Source organism: Canis lupus, chromosome 11 (assembly GCF_003254725.2).
Source record: "Canis lupus dingo isolate Sandy chromosome 11, ASM325472v2, whole genome shotgun sequence".
In the NCBI taxonomy this organism is placed as follows: Eukaryota; Metazoa; Chordata; class Mammalia; order Carnivora; family Canidae; genus Canis; species Canis lupus.
In genome coordinates, this window is record NC_064253.1 from 69526627 (window position 1) to 69551599 (window position 24973).

At 50.1% G+C, this 24973-nt stretch overlaps 1 protein-coding gene across 1 annotated transcript in view; it reads left to right on the plus strand.

Moving 5' to 3' along the window:
• Nucleotides 1–24973, plus strand: part of PAPPA (pappalysin 1) — a 237027-nt gene that overhangs the window by 26265 nt on the left and 185789 nt on the right. Inside the window, exon 2 of the mRNA XM_035696916.2 lies at nt 5361–6423. Coding sequence (XP_035552809.1) covers nt 5361–6423 — 1063 coding nt within the window. The remainder of the gene's footprint in view (nt 1–5360; nt 6424–24973) is intronic.

The window sequence follows — 24973 nt, forward strand, 5'->3', positions numbered from 1 at the left end:
TGTCACCTTGGGTAAACCTCTTCCCTCCCTGAGCCTCAGCTTCCTCTGAAGAATGGGCAAAGGCGAGAGTTTTGTTGTGAAGGTTAAGCGGGAGAATTAATATAGAACACGTGGGACTTAGCAAGTTCTAAATAAAGGGTACTATGCTCTTGTAAAAGAGCACAGTGCTAGGGAAATGTCCCTCCTCCTTTTCCTTCCTTTATTTTTAATTTGCAATGACAAACTCTACGGAGCACCTGCAAAAGTACCAGGGTCTGTCCTGGATGCTGGGCACTTTGAAATGAACCAAACAGACACGCAGATGGGAAACAGAGACACTGGATGAGTAATTACAGAAGTGGTGAGATCTCCGACAGGAAGGAACGTGATGGACTTGGTTGGGGTGGGGGGGACTTGTCTGTCCCTGGAGTGGAACAGAGTGGTCAGATGGAGCTGCCCTGGGTTAGTGCCATCAGTGTGACCCCAAGAGGGGGACCCCAGGGCCCGGAAGACTCCTGGTGCAGCCCTGGCCAGGGTTTTGGGAGACCCGTACGAGCCTTCTGCCTTCGGGCTAGCCTCTTTTACGTCTGTTCTTCATCTCCAGGATGAGGGTCAGTGGGTAAATGAGGAGAAAAAGAGACAGTGAAGTAGGCAGCCAGCTTCTGGGGGGATCGAAAGCACTTTTCAAAGCAAGCCAAGCTAGCTGCAGGAAGATAAGGGCACGTTAGGAGGGCCGGCTGACCAGGGTCGAGTGACGGGTGATGGTCATGAGGCCCTGGGCAAGCTCCTTCCAGGTCTGGGGCTGGACGTCTCCATCCGTGCAGCGTGCCCTAGCCCCTCACAGGCTCCGCACACTTGCAGTGTCTGCTTCCATGCGCTTATAGCCTTGAGGCAGGCTTATGCTAATTAGATGTAGATTGTGTGCAGGATTGCCCCGTAGCCTTCATCTTGTCACATGGGGATGTGTCCCCTGGGATCAACTTCCAGCGCCACACAGATGGTGCCGACTTCAGCCCGCCTCCCTGTTTCCTTCACTATATCTCTATCTTCCTAGACAACCACGGGGAGGGGCCAGGTGTGGGGAGGGTTCTCACGTGTCCCCCAGAGAACACCATCCTGTGTCCTCTGTGGACATCCATAGAGGAGAGGGGACCTAAGCACGCACGCGTTAGGATTGACACGGGGCGTCCAACATTCAAATCAACACCTATTTCGAGCTCCTTCTGCTTACAAGGAACCATTCTAGTAGTGAACAAAAGAGCTCTTAAATTGTAGGAGGGGAGGATCATTTAATCCAAACGTCTCCTCTTTCAGAGAAGGGAAATGAGGCCTGGCAGCATGAGGGGTGGTGTGACTTGTCCCAGGCAAGGTCATCCGGCAAGCCGAGCCCGGATCTCTGGTTCCAGATCCCTGGTTCTGGGCTGGTGGTACAGCCCCCTGGAATGTGACTACCGTGGATTAGGTTTTTTTTTGTACAGAAATAAGTCCCCATCACCATTACGCCTCCACCGCACCCCCATTGACGTTCAGTGATTTAGTGATTTCCTTTCACCACTTACACTCCAGATAAATATTTCCTTCTGAACTACTTAAAAAAAAAGATTTTATTTACTTATTTGAGAGAGAGAGAGAGAGAGCATGAGCCAGGAGGGAGAAGCAGAGGGAGAGGGAGAAGTAGGCACCCCATGGGCCAGGGAGCCCAATGTGGGAACTCAATCCCAGGACCCCAGGATCATACCCTGAGCAAAAGGCAGACACTCAACCAGCTGAGCCACCCAGGTGCCCCTACTTCCGAATTCCTGAAGCCACTGCCTCAAGGTTCTCATTTCCCTTAATGCATTTCCTCTTGGTTCCGTTGAAAAGCCTCTCTTTGCCCTCCTTCTGTGCCTCTTGGGGCTAAGCCACCTCTTGGTCCCCTGCAGTATGTGGCAGACTGGCCTTTCTCTCTGTTCCTCTCTTCTCACTTGGCTGCAGACGGAGGTGGCTTGAGCCTGGGTCCCAAGCCCCAAGCCCCAGGAAGGTTCTGAACGGAGGGCACCCTACAGATGTGTAAACATTTTACCTTGCTAACCCAGCCAGCAGCCTTCCAAAGGCAACAGGAAAACGCGGGACTGAGAGCCCCTAGCAAAATAGAAAACCTGCAGGGAGGGAGAGAGAGAGAGAAAGAGAGGGAAAGGGGATTTTGTTTCACATGTTAATTTTCTCATTAGAAGAATTCTCTGTTTAAGAAGGAGGCTGCACCAGGGGAGCAAGAGAAGGTGAGCTCAGTGATGGGGTGGGGAGCACAAGCTTGACGACTCCGGGGACTTTGGTCTCCTGATCCCCTGTAGCAAGCGGCAACTTGTAGATATGGGGTAACTCATTCCAAACGTGGAGCCAGAGCTCTGGCATTGGAGGGGGCAGTGGGGACGTAGCTTTACACGTGCAGCATCCTGACAGTAGCTAAGCAGACGGGATTTAGGATTTCTAAGTAGGCTTTACCGGTGACTTCCAGGAGGACTTGTGCTTTTTTGCGCCGTTATCCTACCAGCTCTTGATGCATCAGTCAAGATGCCTCCGGGTGCCTTCTCTCTTTGGCGTTTCTGTGTTTCGTCTCTAGTCATTTTCTACTTGTCACTGACATCACTCCCAGACCCTCCAGCTTCTTAAAAATGAACTACCTGGATGGCTGCTGTAGAGCAAGGATGGTGTATCCACTGTGTCTTTCAAGTATGACAGCCTACTTCAAGAGAGATGTAGGCAAGAGGAGTAAGATCTGTGGGAGTGACATGATTCTCCCCCAGATGTCCGGCCAGTAGTTGCTTTTATCAGAATTGCCCCGAGTCCCAACATCCGGCTCTTCCTGTGGTTCTCAAAGCGCGCTCTCTCTTCTGACTCTCTGTGTTCTTTAGCGATGAAGATGTGACTTAGGGCCTTTGATTCTGTTTGTCCCATTTCCTTCTTCCACTCTATTTGGACTCCTCCTTGTGCTCCTTCATGAGGCACTCACGGAGCATGCACTGTAGGCAAGGCACGGTACAGATGACCGAGCCAGAGGCCTCACGCCTCAAGAAGCATCCCGTCTAGGGGGACTCCAAAACCCCAGAGCCAATGTCTAGCTGCCTCAATGTAAAATGAGTTCAGAGGAGAGATGAGCATTCCTTACAGGGCCATCACGGACAGCTTCTTGGTAGAGGTGGTTTCTGTCTTAGGCACGGGGAAACCCGGAACCACAGACAAGCAGACTTGGACGAGGCATGTGAGGGGGGACCTCATTCAGTCCCCTCCCTTTCCAGGTAGAGAACCAGGAGGTACTCGGTGCTTCACCAGGTTGCCCGGCCTGTGAGAGCAGGTTGACTTTGTGAGGGGACCGCAGCTATTGCCTGAGGGTGTGGGAGGAGAGGTGTAGGCACACTTCGGTGCCAGGCCCAAACTGCCAGCCAGCCACGTCAGCTGCTAACAGAGCGATTCCCATGAGTTCTAAGGCCCCGGTACCCGCAAAGAAGTAAGGACCGTGTGGGCTTCCTCTCCTGATGTTGCTGGAAGCTCTCCATGCTCCTTTGATGAATGCTGATGGCAGATGCACGCTCAGAGTTATGGTGACCGCAACAGGTCTCCAGCTTTAGGGACTGTCCTCCTAAAGGAGCATCTTGTGTTCGTTCTCATCTCCCTTTCTCCTCCCACCTGGCCTCGTACATCATCCTGCACTTAAAATACACTCTTAATTAGAAAGTCCTCTCCCCCATCCAACAGCCTGTCTGTGCCAAGGACACTGGGTATATTCCAGAAAGACTGAGGAATGGGGGTTGTTGATTATAAAGATAATTCGATCCAGAGAGAATCTGCTAAGTGACTTTCTGGGGTTCCCAGAGTTTAAGTCTAGAGATGTCGGCCTTGGGACTTCTCCAGACACCCAGCGTGCGGCACCCCCAGGCAGTTGATGTGCTCTAGATCTCTGGTGGCTTTGATGGGGGAAAGGGAAGTACCCGTACAGTTGGTTCACAAGGTAGCGAATCCCAGTGTCTGATGGATCGAGGATCCACTTACCGACTGGTTGACCATAAACCCATCCATCTCGTTGCTTCCTTTAAAATCCTTATCTTTTAACATCACTGCCTTAAGGGTGTTTCGTGGACTACATACACATACGTGGAATCCATACACAGGCCTTAGCACAATGCTTGACCTGCCCTAGAGGCTTGGGGGATTTTACTTAATGAAGGAGTCCCCAACAGCTTTTTTTGTTTTGTTTTGTTTTTAATTTTAAGAGGATGCTTTTCATTTAATTCTTTTGTAAATATAAACATTAGTGTCAAGGGAAAAGCAAGCTGAATTGGGTCTCAGGACATTTGTCAGCGACTCTGTGTAACTTGACAAGCGCCTTTCGCTTTCTGGGTCTAAAATCGTTCACCTGTCAAGGGAAAAAGTTGGAAGTGGTGATCTTTAGAAGCCTTCCCAGCTCAGGTATTGAGCATGTCTGCCTTTCTCTGAGGCCAAATTTCAGGGCTAGCCAGGACCCTTGGTAGAAGGTAGGCGCATTAGCTTTGTGGCCCTCGACCCTTGCTTCTCTGGACCCACTGTGCTGACAGTTCACCACCGTTGGCCATTTGGTGATTGCCAGTGGTGATGTGCACTCTGGTGATCGTAGTAGGGGCCCTCCTTCTAAATGAGCGTCTTCTATTCATTATTACAGCCTGATTCTCCACTTGCCTCTTGTATCATCCCACACCTAAAACACCCTTTTGGGTTGGGTTGTTTTTTTTTTTTTTTTAAGATTTATTTATTTATTTATTTATTTATTTATTTATTTGAGAGAAAGAGAGCATGTGTGCATGCGAGTCAGGGGAAGGGCAGAGACAAAAATCCCAAGCAGACTCCTTGCTGAGGACAAAGCCAAACGTGGGGCTCCATCTTACCACCCATGAGATCATGGCCTGAGCTGAAGTCACGAGTCAGACGCTTAACCGACTGACCCCACCAGGTGCCCCTAAAATACCTTCTTCATAGGAAGTCCCCTTTCCCGTCCGACAGGCTTGCAAAACCAAAGGTGTTCAGATTTCCGTTATTATTATTGTTGGTATTTCCTTTGGCTCAAGTACCCATTCCACAAACAGAAGCCTTTCTTGTATGTTCCATATTCAGAACCAATAAAAGTGGAACTACCTGGGCTCACATAGTGGCGAGAAGCCCCCAAGGCCAGCTCACCTGTCCTCTCTGTTCCTCTGGCCCTCACCTTGCCTTAAGGCTGGTCCCAGAGGCTTCAATAGGAATTGTCGGATCCTGCCGAGCACAGTTTGAAACCTGTGGGTGTGGGACATACTAATAATCGGTTTTATCAGCAATAACTGACTGCCTTCCTTCCATCCTTTATTTATTCATCTTTCTCTCTTCGGGCCCCATAGGACTATATGACAAATGTTCTTACACCTCGCGTGACCGAGGATGGGTCGTGGGAATTCACACCGTCAGTGACCAAGGCAACAGAGATCCACGCTACTTTTTCTCCCTGAAGACGGACCGGGCTCGGCAAGTGACCACCATCAATGCCCACCGCAGCTACGTCCCAGGCCAGTGGGTCCACCTCGCTGCCACCTACGATGGGCGGCTGATGAAGCTCTATGTCAATGGTGCCCAGGTGGCAACGTCCGGGGAGCAGGTGGGCGGCATATTCAGCCCGTTGACCCAGAAGTGCAAAGTGCTCATGCTGGGAGGCAGCGCCCTGAATCAGAACTTCCGGGGCTACATCGAGCGCTTGAGCCTGTGGAAGGTGGCCAGGACTCAGCGGGAGGTGCTGTTGGACATGGAAAGCCACGGCCTCCACGCCCCTCTACCTCAGCTCCTCCTCCAGGAGAACTGGGACAATGTGAAGCGCACCTGGTCCCCCATGAAGGACGGCCACATGCCCCACGTGGAAGTCAGCGGGGCCCACGGCTTCCTGCTGGACACGAGCTTGGAGCCTCCCTTGTGCGGCCAGACGCTGTGCGACAACACGGAGGTCATCGCCAGCTACAACCAGCTGCCGCGCTTCCGGCGGCCCAAGGTGGTGCGCTACCGTGTGGTCAACCTCCGGGACGACGACCGGGAGAACCCGACGGTGAGCCGCCAGCAGATCGACTTCCAGCACCGGCAGCTGGCCGACGCCTTCAAGCACTACAACATCTCCTGGGAGCTGCAGGTGCTGGAGGTGAGCAACTCTTCCCTGCGCCGCCGCCTCGTCCTGGCCAACTGCGACATCAGCAAGATCGGGGATGAGAACTGTGACCACGAGTGCAACCACACGCTGACCGGCCACGACGGCGGGGACTGCCGCAACCTGCGCCACCCTGCCTTCGTGAAGAAGCAGCACAACGGGGTGTGCGACATGGATTGCAATTATGAACGGTTCAACTTCGACGGCGGAGAGTGCTGTAACCCCGAGATCACAGACGTCACCAAGACCTGCTTTGACCCCGACTCTCCGCACAGGTAAGACGCGCTGGGCCACTAGTGCCCAGCCGTGAGCTGAGGTCATCCCCCTTGATGTTGCATGGGCGAGGGACCTGAGGCCCCTCGGGGTCCTGGAACTTTCCGGATTGCCCAGTCTGGACAGCGGCTTGGTGACCGAGGCCAGCCCCTTACTCAGTTCTCGTGGGGATGAAATGTGAGGGCAGCCCGTCACCAGCCCCGCATCCCCCCACCCGGGCTACGAGGAGAGCCAACCCTGTCTTCTCAGAGGGCTCGGTGTCAACAGTGGGTGGTGGGAGCCACGTGTGGATAGCTGCCATAGTGTAGGTGGTCGGGGTCGGGGGTTCAGGGCGTTACCTAGGGTGTAGTCCCCAGCCACTTGTGAATGTTTAAATTAGGTGAGATCAAATAACTTTAAAATCTACACGGAGTCACACAGGTCGTATTTCAGGTGCTCCGCAGCCTCAAGGGCTCGTGGCTAGCGTGCCCGACGGATGCGGAACACCCATCCCTGCACAGCCCCCGTTCCATCACACAGCGTGCTGGTAAAGCTGGGGTCAGCTGGGTCACACCACTGGGTGCAGGTCCCAGCCGTGCTGTTGCCCCACGTCCTGGCCTCTCCGAAGCCGTGTCTTCCTCCGTAAAGTGGGAACGGTAACAGCACCTGCTTTGTGAAGCTGCTCTGGGGATCGAGAAGCACGGTCCCTCTTGCAGTGGCCAGCGGGCCATTAGGTCTCAGGAAGCCTTTAGGTCATTACTGGTGTCAGGAAGGTGGCGTGGGCTGCATTGAGGGGGCACCGCGGGGGCTCCAAGAGGAAAACACTGACGTGCAGCTCACGTGTCTCCAGAAAAGCATAGGCACCGCTTGGACATCCGAGATTGGGTTGAGGGAGAGAGGAGGGAAGTCAAGGCAGAGGGACTTTACTGCCCAGACGAGGGCAGAAAGGAGAAGCTTCTGGAATGCTTCCCTTAGCCTCTGCTCACAGTGTCCACTCCAGCCGGCACCTCCAAAGAAGAGCCCAAAGGTGAACCCCTGGCTGATCACCGTGGGTGATCTCTACTCCGTATGGGGCTTGGAGGGCTAGTTCCAGGCCAGAGAGGCAGGCATCATCCACTTCCCTGATTTCCAGCTTCATGCTGAACTTTTCCATTCTGTCCAGTACACAGGACCCTGGACTTGCTGATAGCTCGAGCGCATTTGCCGACCTCTGCAGGTTTTCTGCTGACTCCTCTCTTTATGTCTCTCGCAAAAGAGCAAGGGCCTCCCATGCACAGACAAAATACCTATGTGCAAAGGAATGACGACGCTGGCAGGAGAGTGTCGTGCCTGGCGGCAGGCCAGAGTGCACGTCAGCTCAGCCGGCTGGCACCAGGCGCGCCCTGGACTCTCACCTTGGTTCAGAGGCACGAGCGCCCCGAGCGGGAAGTAGCCTTGCTGTGTGGCCAGTTCCCTCCAGGTCACAGAGCGCTTTCATCTCTGCTCTCATGTGGGCTTGAGCAGAATTTGGTAGGGAAGGCAAGGCAGAGGTTAGTATTTGCATTTGACTGACAGGGAGCTAGAGGACCTCAGCGCGTGAAATGACCCGGCCAAGGTCACGGGTTGGGAGAGTCATTCAGCTAAGTCACAGATGCATGGCTCCGAGGATGGTGTGGTGTGTGCTCTGCTGAGCTGAACGGCCAGGAGTGACCTATGTGCCCAAGCACAGAGGGAACAGTGGAGGGTAAGGGCCACGGACCGCTACAAGTCCCTCACCCATTTGTACTTTCATTTGCCCCTCCATTCCTTCTTTTGTCCGTCCATCCATCCATCCATCCATCCATACAGCAACTACAGCAACTGTGTATTCAGCACCTACCAAGAGCCAGGAAGGTGGGTACCCTGAGCCCCCTTGTGCCAAAGGAAGCCCAGGATTCAGAATGACAGAGGGATTTAGCCAAGGTCGCTGAGCTAAACTGGAGAGCTTGGATTTGAACCCAGGTCTGTTGACTCTGAAGCTTCCCCAAAGGGAGGTGTTTTTCAGTCTGAGAAGCAGTAAGAGGCAGAATTGAAGGGCAGGTGTGGCGGGCAGGTGGCTTTCCCAAAGCCTTGGGAGAAAGCTGCGGGGTTGGTGGGGTCAGGAGCAGGGGCAGCCGGCCATGGTGGCAGGAGTGTGGCCTGGTGCGGAGGGGCCGAGGGTCCCGGGGCCCAGACACCTCACCGCCGGCCTCCAGCGGCCTCCTCTTCCCTAAGGACCGGAGGGCCTGCCCACGATGTGTGTGAGCAGCCGTGTGCCGCTGGTTTGCGGCTGGGACACTCAGGTGCCCCAGGGGAGCCCGTCAGGTCCCCGGCGGGGCTGGAGGTGATGGGGCTGGGGGTGACGGGGCTGGGGGTGACGGCCCTCTTGTGTGCAGAGAGAAACCAGTTTACAGAGAAATACTTGCTTTGTAACCTTCAGAAGAGGGAAGGAGGGAGGGCGGGAGGGCAGGAAGGAGGAAGAAAGCACGGAGGGCGGGAGGGAGACAGGCACCTCAGTAGAAGCAGTGAGCATGTGATTGATACTATCCAGGTGATTTTTTTTTTTATTTTTTTTAATTTTTTTAATTTTTTTGATTTTTTTTTAATTTTTTTTTTTTTGGTGATTTTTAATAAAGAGCTGAACTTAATTTTCATCAGGGTCTTCCCTCGCCTCCCCCTTCTCTCTTTTTCTTTCTTAACGGGTGAGCACGATGAAACACTTCATGCTTCTCAGTCTGTGGTGGGGGACCGACCTTGTTTTGCTTTGCTTTTTCCTCCCGTCTATGGCGAACAGCAAAAGTGAATTTAAGATGAAACACCACAGGATGATCCCATCGTCCGAGTTCTTTATATATATATATATATAAATTTATTTTTTATTGGTGTTCAGTTTGCCAACATAAAGAATAACACCCAGTGCTCATCCCGTCAAGTGCCCCCCTCAGTGCCCGTCACCCATTCACCCCCACCCCCCGCCCTCCTCCCCTTCCACCACCCCTAGTTCGTTTCCCAGCGTTAGGAGTCTCTCATGTTCTGTCTCCCTCCCTGATATTTCCCACTCATCTTTTCTCCATCGTCCGAGTTCTTGAGAAGTTTCCCAAGGCCTGCTCTCCGCCGCCGTCCGCGGTGTGCCACAGGCTAGGGGGCAGTTCCTTCTGACCACTGATGCAGCAGTTCCCTTGAGTAAAATAAGATTCCTCAGTAATGCAGCCGGGCACCTCGGGGGGAACTCTTGGCAGAGAAATAGCATTTCCTCTAACCCATTTAGGCTCCTTTAGGTGATGGTCCTTGGGTCCCCGGGGCCCATATTCCCAGGGGTTCGTGTGGTGTCAGAGAGCACCTAATCCTGGCAGAGGGCTGCAGAGGACATCGAGATTTTGCCAAATGTCAGACCTAGAAACATCCTCAGAGACCATTGGTCCCAACCCCCCTGTAGATGGAAACTGAGGCCAAAACTCACACTGTCCATTAGTGGTCAAACTAGGGTACAGGTTGCTCTGGTCATCTGCTGTGGCACAGCGGTCCACACTGCCCTGACATCCTGGACAACCACAAGTACCTGGCCCTGTGTGTTCTGTCCTCACTTTCCCAACCATCCTCCAAGAGCTTGGGATTATGAAGTGCTTGAAGGAGTGAGTTTGGAAGAGAATCAGATAATGGCCTCAGGGTTCCATGAACCCCTGTAGAACGATTCGAGCTACACCAGCAGCTAGTTTTCCTTATTAAGAGGCCATAAGAGGAACAGTCAGTTGAAGCTATGCACAAAGAGAGGGACTGGGCAGTGAGGGGCCTGGAGTGTGTATCATAGTCACTTGGAGATGTTTGGCCAAGATGAGAAAATTCTCCTGGGGCCTTGGCGATATAGGGCCATGACAGCCACACGTCAAGTCTCCAAAGGCCTGTCCTGTGGGAGAGGCCTTCCTCTGTATGGTTTCTAAGCCCTGGCTAGGACTTAGTTGTAATTACAGGAGGCAGCTTGGAGCTGAGTAACAGATCATGTCATCACCCCCCACCCCAGAATGGTCCTCCCAGGGCAGTGCTTCTCTGCAGGTGAGCAAGCACCCCGCCACCTGAGGCATGCACAGCGAGCATTATGGCAATGCTGCAGAAAGTAGCCTTGATGGTCCTGGGGTTGAGCACAGCACAGCCCGACTTTTTGCTGGTATCTTACTGCAGTCCTGTTAATGGAACCACATGGTAACATTTGGTCACAGACGTTTATTAGGTAGTGTACCCCTGCCAGGCCCTCTGCTCCTGGTTGGGGATGCTGAACTGAGTGGGATGCATTCCTCACCAGTATGGGGCTTCCACTTTGGTGGGGGAATCATATTCACACATAAGAAAATCTGATCCATGACACACGGTGGGGCAGGAGCTCTGTAAGGTAGAGATCTGTGCTAAGGGAATGAGGTGGGTTGGCTGGCAGAGACATGCTTTGAGGGACAGCTGTGGATGGGCAACACGTCCAGAGGTAGGGATGCAGCCTGGATGGGCCAGGCCCTGGCAGGAACCAGGCGATACATTCAAACAGAACAATTAAGGAGAGAAGAAGGGGGCAGCTCCTCTGAAGGAGGCTGTCTACAGTAGGGTCGGTGGGGTTTAGGACCGTCACAGAGGCCAGAGTCAGCAACAGAGGGGAGCCATTCCTACCCTTGGCCTAGATGGGCAAGCAGAGAGAGTGGTTTGGGGACCTTGGAGAGTGAGTGTATGCAGAGGACCCCTGGGCAGCCACGGTGACTCTCTGTAAAGAGGGGTAGCCAACCTATCAGAGCCCCTAGGCCAGAAGGGAGCCAGGAGAGTAAATTCCACAGTGTCATTTTCTCCTGCCTTCCCGTCTTCTGCCGGTGATTCCCATGGGGGACCCAAGGTAGAAGTCGCAGGGCAAAGGAACCTGTAGATGCCCCCCAAAGAGGCTGGCCTCCAAGGGCACAGAACGGGATGGAGAGGGGTGGGCAGTGGGTGTGCATGAGCAAACAGCGTGTCGAGAACACAGAGAACGACAGCCCATGCAGAGGGTGCAGGATGAGCAGGGGGACCGTCCAGGATGGCTAGGACGCAGACCGGGAGCAGAGGAAGGGCCGCTGCGTTACCTCATGGCAAACTCTAGCATCAGGATAAATTCTTCCTTCCTGCCTCTCTCCCTTTCTTCATTTCCTTCCTCCCTTCCCTCCCTCCACTTCCCCTTCCCTTCCCTTATTTCTCTCCCGCCCTTGCCCTTCCTTCTTTCCTTTCCTGCCCCAGTAAATGTTTGTTGAATGGTCCCTCTGTGCCAGCCCAGACCCTGCCCTTTGGAGCTCACCATCTAGTGGAAAAGACAGACGAGCGAGTGCGCCATTGTAATCACGGCTGTGAAGGAAGGAGCCCCTGTGTCAGCCAGGAGGAGCCGTCTGTGTGAGACTAAAAGGTTTTCTATCAGACTGGCCGTTTAGAAAAAAAAAAAGACATTCCAATGAACTTGGCCATTCTCTCCGGCTGTGGAGACGAGCCAGGGGGGCAGAACTTCATCTGCTGCCATTGGGATGTCCACTAACAAGTTAGACTGCACTCCACATGCCTTATTATGGATAAAAGGGAAAACCTGGGTATTAAGGGAAACCCCAAGTATCAGGAACCCCAGAGGCAATCGACAGTCTGGGCTGCAGGCACTCCACTGCGAGAGCATCTTGCAACAAACCCAGCAAGCTCCTGTTTGCATCCTCCAAAGTGCAGGCTGTGGCACAGTTAGGTGAACTTGACCTTTGCCCATGAATAGCTGCTTATAAACAATAGGACAGACAGAGAGGACGTCCCTTGCAGACTGTTGGCTGATAGGGAAACATTTTCTTTGTCTTCCTTTATTATTATTTTTAATGGAACAAGGGCATTCCCCTGGGGCCATGTTATTTTTTTTGGACCTGAGCTGACATTGCTGGAAGTCTTTGGAAAGGACTGCAGTAAGCCATGAGACAGACTCCTCGACCCCTCTGCTGGCACTGTGGATCTCCTCGGTGTCCTCCCTCGCCCCTTGTCAGAGACCATTAGATGGTTCCCCTTGACATGTTGGGGTCTCTTCTTCCCTGGGATGACCTCATGAAACATATACTTCCTTCGCCCAAGTTCTCCCCAAATCTGGAAGAGTTGCATGGAATCTGGGACTCTCTGAGCTGAGAGGAGCAGCGGCAGGGTCTGGCCCTCTCTGGCTGTAGATGAGGAGGCTGAGCTCCCCAGAGGGGCGAGCACTGACCCAGGCCTCCCAGCGAGAGTGAGGCCAAGCTGAGAGCAAGACCCAGGATCTCCTCTCCTAATCCCAAGGCATTTCTCCCCTCCTCCATTGCCACGGGCTCTTAGAAGCCGGGGATTAGAAACTTGGAGAAGTTCTGTGTCGTATGGTCATGTTCTTGCCCATCATCCATATTTTATTAAGACGCTTTAGTACCGAGGGCACTGTGGTAAGTGCCCTAGGGATCCAACATGCAATCTGTGTCCTGAAGGTGCTTATATTCTGTGGTTTGATGGTATTTTGTTACAGTCATTCAAGAGACGGTGAGAGGGCGGATGATTAATCTCCCAGGGAACCACACAGACGATAAGGCTTGCATGAGCTCTGAGAAAAAGGCAGGGTCCCTGTGGTTTGAGGGGAAGTCAGGAAAGGTTTTTCTGACTTGGAGGAGGTATACAAACGGACCGCCAGGATGAACAGGCTTTGTCAGGACAAAAAAGAACCAAGAGGCTGAGGTGGGAAAGTGATGGGAGGGTTCAAGGAAGAGGTGGGTCTACTTGGGACTTCCCGCAGTTCGATGCCATGATTTGTTCTTTTGGCGGTGGAGCCCTGATAATCAGACCGACACAGAATGAAGGAGGGTTCAGGGCAAAATGATGCTCCTAGCCTCGGCTCAGCCACGTTGTAGCCATCCAGTCTTGGGCAAGTCTCATAATCTCCTTGAGCCTCCATTTCCACATCTAGGGAAAGGGAATAATAATAATATCTGACCGCCTGGATCACGTGATCGCCTTGAGGGTCACATAAAATAATATCCTAGCAAGAGTTCTGGGAAGAGTTAACCAGCACACAGATGAAAGAGGGCTTTGTTATTTGTTCAGGAACTTTGTTCATTCTTTTCCAGTAATCGTGTAAGAGAAATTGCTTGGAATTTTATAATCAGAATATCAGAGTTTATTTAACGTGACTAATATTCATTAAAGCAATAACAGGAGTCAGGCCTGGTATAGTGGAAAAGTGGTATGTGCTGGAGACTGACCAGGGTTTGTATCCTGGTTCCACTCTTCATTAGCTGTCTGACCTTGGCTCGTTTCTCAATAAGAGTTGCTGGTTTCTCATCTGTAAAAATTGGGTGAGGACCGCTCTCCGACAGCGAGTGGGGAAACTCACGTGGAGTCATCCGTGTAAAACACCTGGCCACGGTGTGTGGCACGTAGTAGGTGCAGAGTCATCTCCCCTCCTGAGTGCACACATGGGCTCCTCAAGCATTGTTTTATGGAGACTGCCTTTCTGCAGGCCTGGAAAAGAAAAGAAAAAAAAAAAAATGCCTGGTTGCAACTGCAGGACACACATTGAGGTCATTTGCACAGATTACTTTCATTCTTAAGATACTGACTTTTGGGTTTTTTTTTTTTTTTTTTTAGGACTGGCCACAGAATTGGTAGTTTTAAATAAAGACCATATACCGCATCAAATTCATTGAACTTGCACACTAGTTTATTTTTTTAAACGACCCCAATGTCTAACTGTATTAGAGGACATATTTCTGCATTAAATGATCCCAGGCAGTGTTGGGATTGGTCACCGTGGGTGAAGTTCCAAATTGATTGAAGCTCCTAGATTTTTCAACCACCTCCAGCCCACATGCCTGCTTGGGTGTGGATGCACAAACACCCCTATCCAGGCCACGTGCAGCAGAGTCCCATTTTCTCTGCTTCAGTCTGGGTTGCCTTCGTGCTCTTCATCTAAACAAAGTCCACCTTTACTCAGAGGTCCCCTCTGTGACTCTGCACAGGTGACTTTGGCCCTGGAGAGCCTGATAGAGGGGTGAGTGGCGTGAAGAGAACCACTTGGGGCCTCTCCACGTGATGCTAAGAAGGAGCTCAAAACTGGGACCTGTGAGAAGCCACGAGCATCAGTATAGTCTCACCAATAAATGAGAACATGAATTTTGGAGACCAACCATACATGAGATCAAGCCACTTAACATTTCTTTTTTTTTTTTTAAGATTTTATTTATTTATTCATGAGGCACAGAAAGAGAGAGAGAGAGAAAGAGAGAGAGAGAGAGAGAGAGGCAGAGACACAGACAGAGGGAGAAGCAGGCTCCATGCAGGAAGCCCGATGTGGGACTCGATCCCAGGACTCCAGGATCACACCCTGGGCTGAAGGCAGATGTTCAACCACTGAGCCACCCAGGTGCCCCAACATTTCTGTGACCTTGGACAAGTCTCTCACTTTATCAAAGACTCAGATGCCTCCTCCGTAAAATCGGGGATGAGTACACAGTCTAGTGCTTCGAGGATTCAGTGAATGATACAGGGGTCAGCCCATGAGAACCACGCCCACCACTTAGCGAGCACCCAAAATAACAGTGGTGGTTGTTTGGGGATTTTCCGTCCTTGGGAAATCTTCTGACCTCTTACATACATCCTCCCTAATTCCCAGCCCCCTCTGGATCCTGAGCCCCGTCCCTGGAACCTTCAGGCTGGAGTGGGGGTTGGAGACAAGCTCATCCCTCTCTTCCACCAAAGGCCTTTTATTTGGGCTCCTGGAGGTTCTATTTTCGAAAGATGGTGTTTCCTCCAAAAGCCCCGCACAGACCAGTTGTCCCGAGCGGCACACGGCAGTAAGTTTGCGCCTCCCCAGTGTAAAGCAAAGGCATGCCTGGGATCCCAGGATGGGGCTGGCTGGGTAGCTCTCACCCATCCCAGGGAAGGAGCTGAAAGCCAGGCGGGCACCCCGAAGGCGCCCAGGACTCCAGCGAGCCGTGTAAGAGGCAGCACAGGGCGCCTGCTGGCCTGCAGCTCTTTCTGAAGCAGCATCTGCGTCTCCGAGTCTACAGGTAGGAGATGCTCCCTGTCTCGCCCCTTCCTGGGTGTGCATTTCCATTTCAAGCTCCCTGGGTGCGCCGGAGAGCTTGGTGCCCCCTTGAGGGCCCCAGCAGGAGGCAGTTGGGGTTTTTCCACCCCGGGTCTCACATAATCAGCATGCTCCTGTTTCTTTCTCCATCCCCTGGTGACACTGACCACTCATGACAGCCTCGGCCCAGCCAGACGCCCTTCCAGGGTGGGAAACAAAGCGGCGGGAGTGTGGCACGGACTGAGCCCGGGACGCTTGGCCTTAGTGAGACTCGTGTCCCTGACCTGATCTCGGCTCAGTTTGCACCTGCACACCCGCAGCTGGGCTGATTTCCTGCCTCCTGCGTGGGGACCATCACACCCCTGCTTTCACTTTCTGGCGACACAAAACTAGTGTGTGAAGGGCACTTGCTCACGGGTTTGTTTGGCAAAGTCCAACAGGTTCCCATTTCCCCAGTTTCTTTGTCTTGTTTTGTTTTCAGAGCCCCCCCCCCCCCCCCAGTTCTTGTCTCCTCTCTCTGGGCCTTCCTGTCTTTCTCCCTTCCGTGTCCTAAGTTGTTTTGGGGGATCTGGTGGTGAAGGGCGGAGGACGAGGAGGTTACAGTCTTCATTTCAGGTTCTGACATTTGTGATTCCAGCCTTTCTTGAGTTCAGACAGCACAGCCCTCCAGCCTTGAGCTTGAACCCTGACTCCCAAACTCTTTGTATGGACACAGTAGGCAACGGCGGGTGACTAGAATGACACACACATGCAGACTACCTCAGGCTCTTACGGGGGGTAGGAGAGGGACATGAGACAGAGAGAGGGCTCTTTCCCAGGAGGATTCATGGTAGAAAAACACAGTTTGCCCTGTGGCTTGGCAAAGCATGAGGAAGGAAGTGACTAGCTATTTCCAGTAACTTCTTAGCCAACATGGAGTAGGCCACTTTTTTTTATCTTAAATTCTTCATCTGTAAAATGGGAGGATTTGGGTAGCCTATTTTTAAGATCCATAACTATTCATACATTTTTCAAATCAGATGTGGGAATCCAGTTTGTAGGCCTGTGGGGATTGCAACTAGACTACAAATGGGGAGCTTGATATTGGGCAGGTAAGAGCAAGGCCGTAGGTTGACTCTGGGGACATCCAGGGAAATATGAGACCATGCCCCTGCCTTCAAAGTATTTACCAGCCCCTTTGACCAATTGAGTCTGATGTGTTCAGCGTAGCAGTGGAGCAACAATTATACTGGAAAGGATCTGACAACTGGAAAGGATCTGACTCCCAATACTCAAGTCTCTGCAGCAGCCTGCTGGCGGCACCCTACCTTGGGCAGTCTACGCGTCTGCCATTCTGTTTTCCCGTAGGCCCTGAATGTGGTGTCCTCTTTCCAAAATTCCATTTGAATTTAATTCTGCTTTTGGTAGCGTGACATACGATCTCATGCTATTCAGCATTATTTCCCCATACTTAAGAACTTTTTGATTGTCACATGACCGTTTGAGAGCTATCTGTTTTTAACCCTCGTGGGGACCCAGATTTGGAGATATTATTAGACTCGTTCAAGCCATCCAGAGAGATCTCCATCTACTGTAATAACCGTGCTGTTGTGTCTTTATACGATTCTACTATTTGCCTACAGTCGGGTGATTTGTATGGGGCCACAGCTCAGGCCAAAATCTAGAAGTTGCCATATTGACACACGTTGGTGATGATGTAATTCTCGCTCTATCCTTCTCAAATGCAATATTGTTCAGCCAGTCGTCACATAAGTTATATGGCTCCAAATTAGAGCCAAACTACACAGTCTACTGAAATGCCGCCTGTATCCAGAACGTGGTGTCTCCTACAACTTATGAAAAGGGTTGATTTGTCTTTATTTAATTGTGCTTCAAGTGGACGACAAACCACAGGGCAGCTGGTGAGCTGTGTATACTCTGCTTAATGTGGTCAGTTCTATTATTTATCAATTGTGGTTTTGATCCTCTACGAAGAAAGGGAGGTGGTGGGAAGAGCTAGCTTGTGGGCCCTGGAATTCCGCACTTGTGTTGTGAAAACAGTACTTTGACGTGGGATGGTCACATTACTGTTCTGGTGCTTTTGAACACACCATCGTACTTTGTTATTTCCCCTTACTTATCAGGGTATTCTTCATGCTTCATGGCTTCCCAAAAATAATGAAACTCTGAGAATATGGGGCTATTGGAGCAGAGATTATAGGACCCCAAGAAAAGATCTTAGGAAAGTGACTATTTCAGTGTGTGTGTGTGTGTGTGGTGTGTGCATACCTGTGATGTGCAGGCACGGTGCTAGATGCTGGGGGTACAGCAACGAATATTTCATGAGATAGGTGTGATCCTGCACTCATGGAATATCCTGCAGGTAGATAAGTAGCTAGTTGGATAAATGCTTTATAGAAAAGTCCAAAGTCTGAGGGAACGCAGAGGATGGGTACTTGACTCATCAGGGGTCAGAGTCACTTCTAGCCTGAGTCATGCTAACCAAGTGAGGATAGCTGAGCTCTCCAGAAACCAGGTGTTCTGACTCTTTGTCTTCTGCCCCAACGGTTTCTGAAACCCATTTTCAAAAAGGCAAGTGAAAAAAATAGGAGCTGAGTGGATCCTAGTGAAAAGGTGTTCATTTATAACTAGTGTCCTCTCTTTTGAGATTACCGTGTTCTTTCCTTAGGAGGACTACTCAGTACCCTTTATTTTATTATGTGAAGGACATCTTAAATGGTGTATGAAGGAAGAGGGGGCTCATCTTCACATGCTTTATTTCTTGGTCAAAATGTGAAATCTCTAATTCCTCCTCAGTATTTTATTTTTAATGATCCAGAGCTCCGAGAACCTCTCCACTGGCCCACCTACTTCTGAATCAGCATTTTCTCCTCCATCCAAATCCTCAGGATTCTTGATCCCACTCATCCTTGGGGCTCTTCCTGATCCTGTTGTATGGAAAGCTGCAGACCAGTGACTTTCCTGAGAGTTGACTTTCCATGTGACTCCTCAGAGGGAGCAACCCCCAGGGAACCAGCTCTCCTGCTGGGCCTACAGTTTGGGGCAGAGATACGAAGGATTTTGAAGTATGGAATCTAAGCCTGATAAATGAGAAATACTCCAGCAGACCACATCAGAACCCAGACCTATTGTTTCACCTCCTCTTGCTCCCACCCCCACCCAGCGTCACATTGTTCCCTATATATAAATACCTGTCCTTCCTAGATAGTGTCAGACCCACCTGCTTTTCTATAAGCCACTGCCAGGGCCTTCTCCAGTGCCATCTGTCCTCTCGTCTATCCAGCAGGCCTCTGTGATAATGCATGTCATAAGAGAAGGTAAGGCATTAATGATTAGGGATGTGATGTGTAGTACAGATGAGCAGCCATATCCGCCTCCCACACCTGTAACCAGGTAGGGGGACCTTGGGGAAATGGTATCACCTCACTGAGTCTCGGTTTCTTCCCCTATAAGCTGAGGATGCTCATACTTAACACATAGGGTTCTTGTAAAGCTTCAAGAAATAATTTTGAAAAGTTTTTCAATGGTGCTGATGTGTAGTAAACGCCCCCAAATGGCAGGTTTTATTAGTATTATTGCATTATGTTGTGATCATCTGATTATTTGTCTCACTTCCTTCATAAAACTGCTAACCCTTTGAGAGTGAAGATTGTTTCTCTTCCATATTAGTATGCCCAGTTTCTAGCTTAGGGCATGGTTATAATAGAATCTCTGTAAGTATTGGTGAACAAAGGAGGAACACACTGAATGAATGATTTGCAGAGAGGAGGGAAGAGAGGAAAATGAAGGCAGGGAGGGAAGGAGGAGGAGGGGAGGTAATGAGAGAGTGACTTATTCAATAAATGAATGAAAGAATGATCGATTTTTCAATTGCTCTTTGATTGGTGCCATTACATTTTTCTTAGACCATGTGTCAAGCTGCTATACAAGAGCTGTGATTTTGGAAACCGATCATTCAGGATTCTGAGAATTTAATAAACTCTCCAAGCACTTTATTTTTTCTGTGCCTCCTCTTACAAGAGAGGCAGATTTAGACATTTCTGACAATGAAACTAAGCAAGAGAATAAAGTCCAGATCATTGGGACCCTTGGGATGAAAACACAGAATCCAGGGTTCAGAACTGGCCACGGCTTGGAGAACGCTTGGTAATTGCGACAAGGATATGGATGCAATAAACATTCTGAGGTTTATCTTGCTTTAATGACTTGCCTTGAGTGGCTTTGATCTTTATATTTGATAATCACTTTCAAATGGTCTGGTGTGTTCTGAAATTGGAGTCGTGGTTCGGGGACTTGAGATCCTCCTCGGGAATGACAGGCTGCGATCAGAATATGGAAACAGGCAGTGCTAAGGGACTTGCTCTGTGAGTTGTAGAAACAGGTCAAGCACCTGTGGAGGAGATAAGCATCGCGGGCCAGTGATGGGAGCAGGGTGCCCTGGTGGGAGAAAGACGGCAGGCATTGGGAGCTAAGGGAGCTAAGGCTAGTTCCCTCCAGCTGCATGAGCAAGCTAATAAGAGAATTGTGCCTCCTGGGCCCCGTTCATGAGTTGGGCACACCTCTTGATGTTAACCTCCTTGAATTTTTATATTCCCCTGCCTAGATTGAATTCTATAATCCCCATTTTACAGGTGAAGATATTGAAGTTCAGAGAGGTTGAGTCCCTTCCCTAATAAGGTCACAGGCACACCTTTTGGCAGAAGAGAAAGGATTTGAACCCTAGACTGTCTCTCTCTTAAGATGAGGCTTTTTTAAAAAAAAAGATCATAAAGCCCGTGATTACAAGAATGAAGTATCCCTTGGTGAGGCAATGCCAGAAAAAAAAATGGTGAATACAAAAACGTGTGCCATAAAACTTGATGTACTTGTGCCCCCATTTTCATATCATTGATTGAAGACTAGACCCCATTCCAGAACAATCCTATCTAGAACTAGATCCAAAGGTATTTAATGATGAAAGTAAGTAGCAGAGTCTTACTCTATACAACCATCTTCCATACGATTACGAGTAGAATACAGCTCTAAGGCACTCTATTTAAATGTGATGCTGAATTTTTTAATTACACCTTAAAAAAAAAAAAAAAGATGTGCTTGTTTCTATGACACTCGGATGTTTTTCCTTTAATGTAAAAAGCTGTCCCCAGCGTCTAGCGTAGAGGTGGCTCCTCACAGCCAGGTTCATCTGAGACAAACCCTCTCCAAGTCCGGGGCATCAGCACTTGGCCAGCACCATGGCCATGTCCTGCCTCCACCTGTCGAGAGCCCAGGGAACAGAACTTGGGCAGCACACTTCTCAAAAATCTCCACCGCTATCGCTTCTATGACGGGGAAGTCAGTTGGCCTTAAGTGGGAATAGAAACAAACACTGGCCAGTGGCCAGTGTCGATCTGGGCTCACTGCGAGTCGTACCTCTGACCAACCATCTGCAAAACGAGAGCCAGTGTAGTCTGTTTTTAGGGTTGAAAAAACTCGAGCCCTTCCATAATTTCACTTAAGGGCTCTGTTGTTGTTGCTCTGCATTTTGAGTGTAGTTCCCTTTTGCTTCCCTTTCAATAAAACAGGCCCTGACAGCCCTCTCATTGAGATTATTACAGAGTTGTACCATCTCAGGCCAGTGCATTTAGGAAATATGTTATTGGCACTCACCAGCGAGTGAGATGCATAAAGAAAATATTCTAATGACAGTTGAGTTGAGAGAGCTTTGATCTCCCTCCAGAACTGCTCTCATGGCTTTGAAATGCAGTTCTGGCAGAGGGGTGAAGTCTGGGCGCCTTGGCACTCTGGGGCTGGGCCCCCCTGAAACTGACATTCCAGGGGACCCACAGCCTGCACGGTGGGATCCAGGGGCATGGGCTGCTGAGGAAGCAAAGGGACACCGAGACACCTCCCTAGAGAGGCAGCTTGCGGAGAGGGTCTACGTTAGGGAGAGCTTTCCGGGTTGGCCCAGTGTTTCCCAAACTCTGTTGGTTGTGCTGTTATTTGATTTTTGGCAGAGGCAGAGGTGAGGGTGAGGGGAAAAGGATTATGGTCAAATGTGTTTGGGAACGCTCTTACAGGATCTACTCTACTCCTGTTTTGCATGTTAAAGACTCTGATAATTCTTACAATTAAAAAAAGTACGTATTGAACATCGTTTAGCAGAGCATGTCCTAAACTCATTTGAATCATAAAATGCTTTTCCCTTAAATATGCGCCTACTTCTTGTGGATTTAGCCCTCAGTAGACTGTGATTTGGAAAATGCGAATCTAATTCACAACCTCCCTGAACGGATAGGGATTCAGAGCTGCAGACAGAGCAGCTAAGTGTAGTGGGAGAGGCTCGACACTCAGGCAATGCAAGTCCTGCACGGGGACGCTCAGCTGAGGGGGAGCCCGGGGCTGCAGTCCCTCCCATGCCTGATCCTCGAAGCCATGCACTGTTGTAGGGAACTGTGTCCACCTGAATGAAGAAGTGACTTTACTAATTTGTGCAGAAGTGCTGTACACAGGCTAGTGAATGGGGGTTTGTCGTCAGGCCCTGGTTTGTCCCTTTGTCAATGCCTTGGGCAAGTCACTTCGCTTCCCCGAGCCTGGACTTCTTCATCTGGTTTTGAAGTTACACAATTTAAGACCATGGTGCTAAACAGTTGCTAATCAGTGTTCTGTCTGTCACACTCGCTCACTCCTCTCACTCAAGTTTTAGGGAGCACAGAGACATGAAGACTTGGTCCTCACCTACTTGAAGCTCATAGCCTGATGGAGAAGACGGGTGCTCACTGGAAAGATAACACAAAGCAGGGTGATAAGTGCTAGAAACAGAAGGGGAGGCTTTGGAGAGGGAGAAGCTACTGTCAGCTAATGGTGATGATGGTTTTGGTGCTGCTAATAATTATCCATGTCATCACAGTAACATAACAACAATAGCCTACGCTAGTCATTGAGTGCCTTCTACCCATCAGGCACTGCATGAGGCACTTTCTCTGTCAGACCTCTAGCCCCCCTGAGAGGTGACTGTCATCCTCCCATTTTACAGGTGAGGGTGATCAGGAGTGGATGTAAGCTGGACTTTGCAGGGAGGATAAGATTTTAAAAGGCAGAAATTCCGGAAGGAAGATCATGAGGCAGAGGAAGGAAACTAATGGGCATATAAGGAAGGAGTGGGCATAACTGGGGAAGCCCAGGGGCTCCAGGGATGAGGACACCATGAGTACTTGAGGCTGAGATTGCTGGAGGAAGAAGAATGTTGGATGGTAGGGATGAGATGTGGAAAGCTGAGACCCAGAGAACCACTCAGAGGCAGATCATTTAGGTTTATACCAGTAGGAAAAAAATAGGAGACCAGACCATGGAGAGGAGTGCGTGCCCAGGCAGTGCTGAGCTGTCCCATTTAAGCCTGCTGGGGTACTGACACTCAGAGAGACAAAGCAACTTGCCCATCGACATAGGTCTGTCCATCCAACTCTGAGTAGTACTGGCACGTAAATTAACAAATGCACTGACGTTTGGATTTGTATTGATTTTTATGGAGCATGAGTAATGAATTTTTTAAATAAATGTGACCAACTTGCAATATACACATGAGACTAACCTTCCCACAGTTGCAAAATGGAAAGCCAAGCAGCCCTGAGTGAGTCCTTTCTCTTCCCTCTTCACCATTCTCCCTAAACTCTAATGGCCCTTCTCTGTTTGACCTTCTCTGCTTTCACCTCCATTCAATGACAGGAGGGATTAAACATTCCCTTAAAGAGGTAGCAAGAGAGAAGTAAATACCCACAAGGGCTCCTGCCCGCCCCCCCAAGACTTTCCCTTGATGCATTTGGGAGACACCCAGCTTGGCTCTGAGTCGGTGGGAAGACCACAGCCAAAAGCTCTTAGCCACAAAGCTGTTTTCCTTTGGGTGGGTCCCCCCAAAAAAAGAGACAGAGAGGAGAGAGGCAAGTGGGGAGGGGGCAAGAACGTGGATGGCTGCCATGGATTCTTCCTCTTGGGGGAAATGGAGGCATCTCAAAGTGTGAAAAAAAAAAAAACATACAAGCAAGGGAGAGGCTCCAACATCCCACATGTCTGCCTTGGGCCAGGATGAGTACCACCCCTTGAAAAGATTGGCTTCTGCAATTACAACTGAATAAACAACCAATTAAAATGTCTCCCCCACCCCACCTCACCCCATCTCTTCTTCTTATGAAGCTTTCTCAGCCCTAGAGCAGCAGGGCAAAGAGGTGACTTTGTCTAATAACATCTGTGTTCTCTGCCTGAGAGAATGCTTGATGGAAATGGACAAATCAATTAGAAAAAAATAAATAATGTGGAAAGGGCTGATCCAAGAAAATCTCAGCTTCTCTTTGTTTTCATTCACCCACGCATTGTTTCCCTTTGCACCATGGCCCTGCATGAGCCTGGAAGTGAGGGTGAGGCTGTGGGAAGAATTGGACACATAGAGATTTGTGCTTGGCTTTGTCACTATTTATGTGATCTCTGAACCCCTGTTCCTTCATCTGTAAGATGGGGATAAATAATAGGAATAGCTAAACAGTGATTGAGCTTTTCTACATGCCAGGTATTGTTCTAAGCCCTTTGCACTTCCTTTATTACATCCCAAATCTTCTGGGCAACTCGATGAGGTAGATTGTTTTGTGTGTACAGCAATTGGCACAGGCAGTGAAGCAAATTGCCCAGGGTGACCCAAACATTGGGTAGAGGAGCTGGATTCAAACCTAGGACTCTGGCTTCAGAACAAGTCATCCTACCTCCCCACTATGCTGCATGACTTCAAATACTGCAGCGATGGGATGAGAGGTATTTGCTAGCACAGGGGCTGGCCTACAGCAAATGCTTAATACATTTTGGTTTTTTCTCTTCGCTCTTTCCTTCCCTGATCACAGAGTAGACTGGCCAAAACTCCTTAGGAGGCTTCCAGTCTAAGAAGGTGAAGTTAGGATTTCCAGAGTGAAGAAGCATGGAAGCAATATTTAGGGTCAATATCTGAGCATGTGGCTATCCTTAAAAGTGGTCAGTTCAACCCAGACATAGCTATGACCTCTCTTAACCCTGTCTGTATCTCTAACTCATGTTCACCTTTTCTTGAAAAGCCAGGAAAAAAATTATGGCAACTGATCGATTATGGGCTCTTGATGATGTAGGGAATGGGGAGGACTCTCTAGTTCTCAAATGTATCTGTTCCCATTGGAGTAGAGGTGTGGGTCTGTGACTCATAGGGATGCTCCATGAAACACCGGGTAGCTGCTGCTTATCCCAGTGTATTAGTAAGGAAACTGAGGCCTCATAGGAAGGAGACTGGGACCTAAATATTTTAGCTTCTTCCTTTCCCAATGTAAATTCAACCCCATTAACATCTACTGAGTGCTTACCTGGTGGCAAACTCTATGCTGAAAACCGGGTAAACAGAAATGGAGCCACAGACAGTGGTGGATATGGACAAGTAGAGTGATGATTTGGAATAGTGTGAGTGTGCATATTATAGGAGGTGAATGAGTGTAGAGATGGGAATCAGGGAAGCTTTCCTTGAGGTGCGGTAC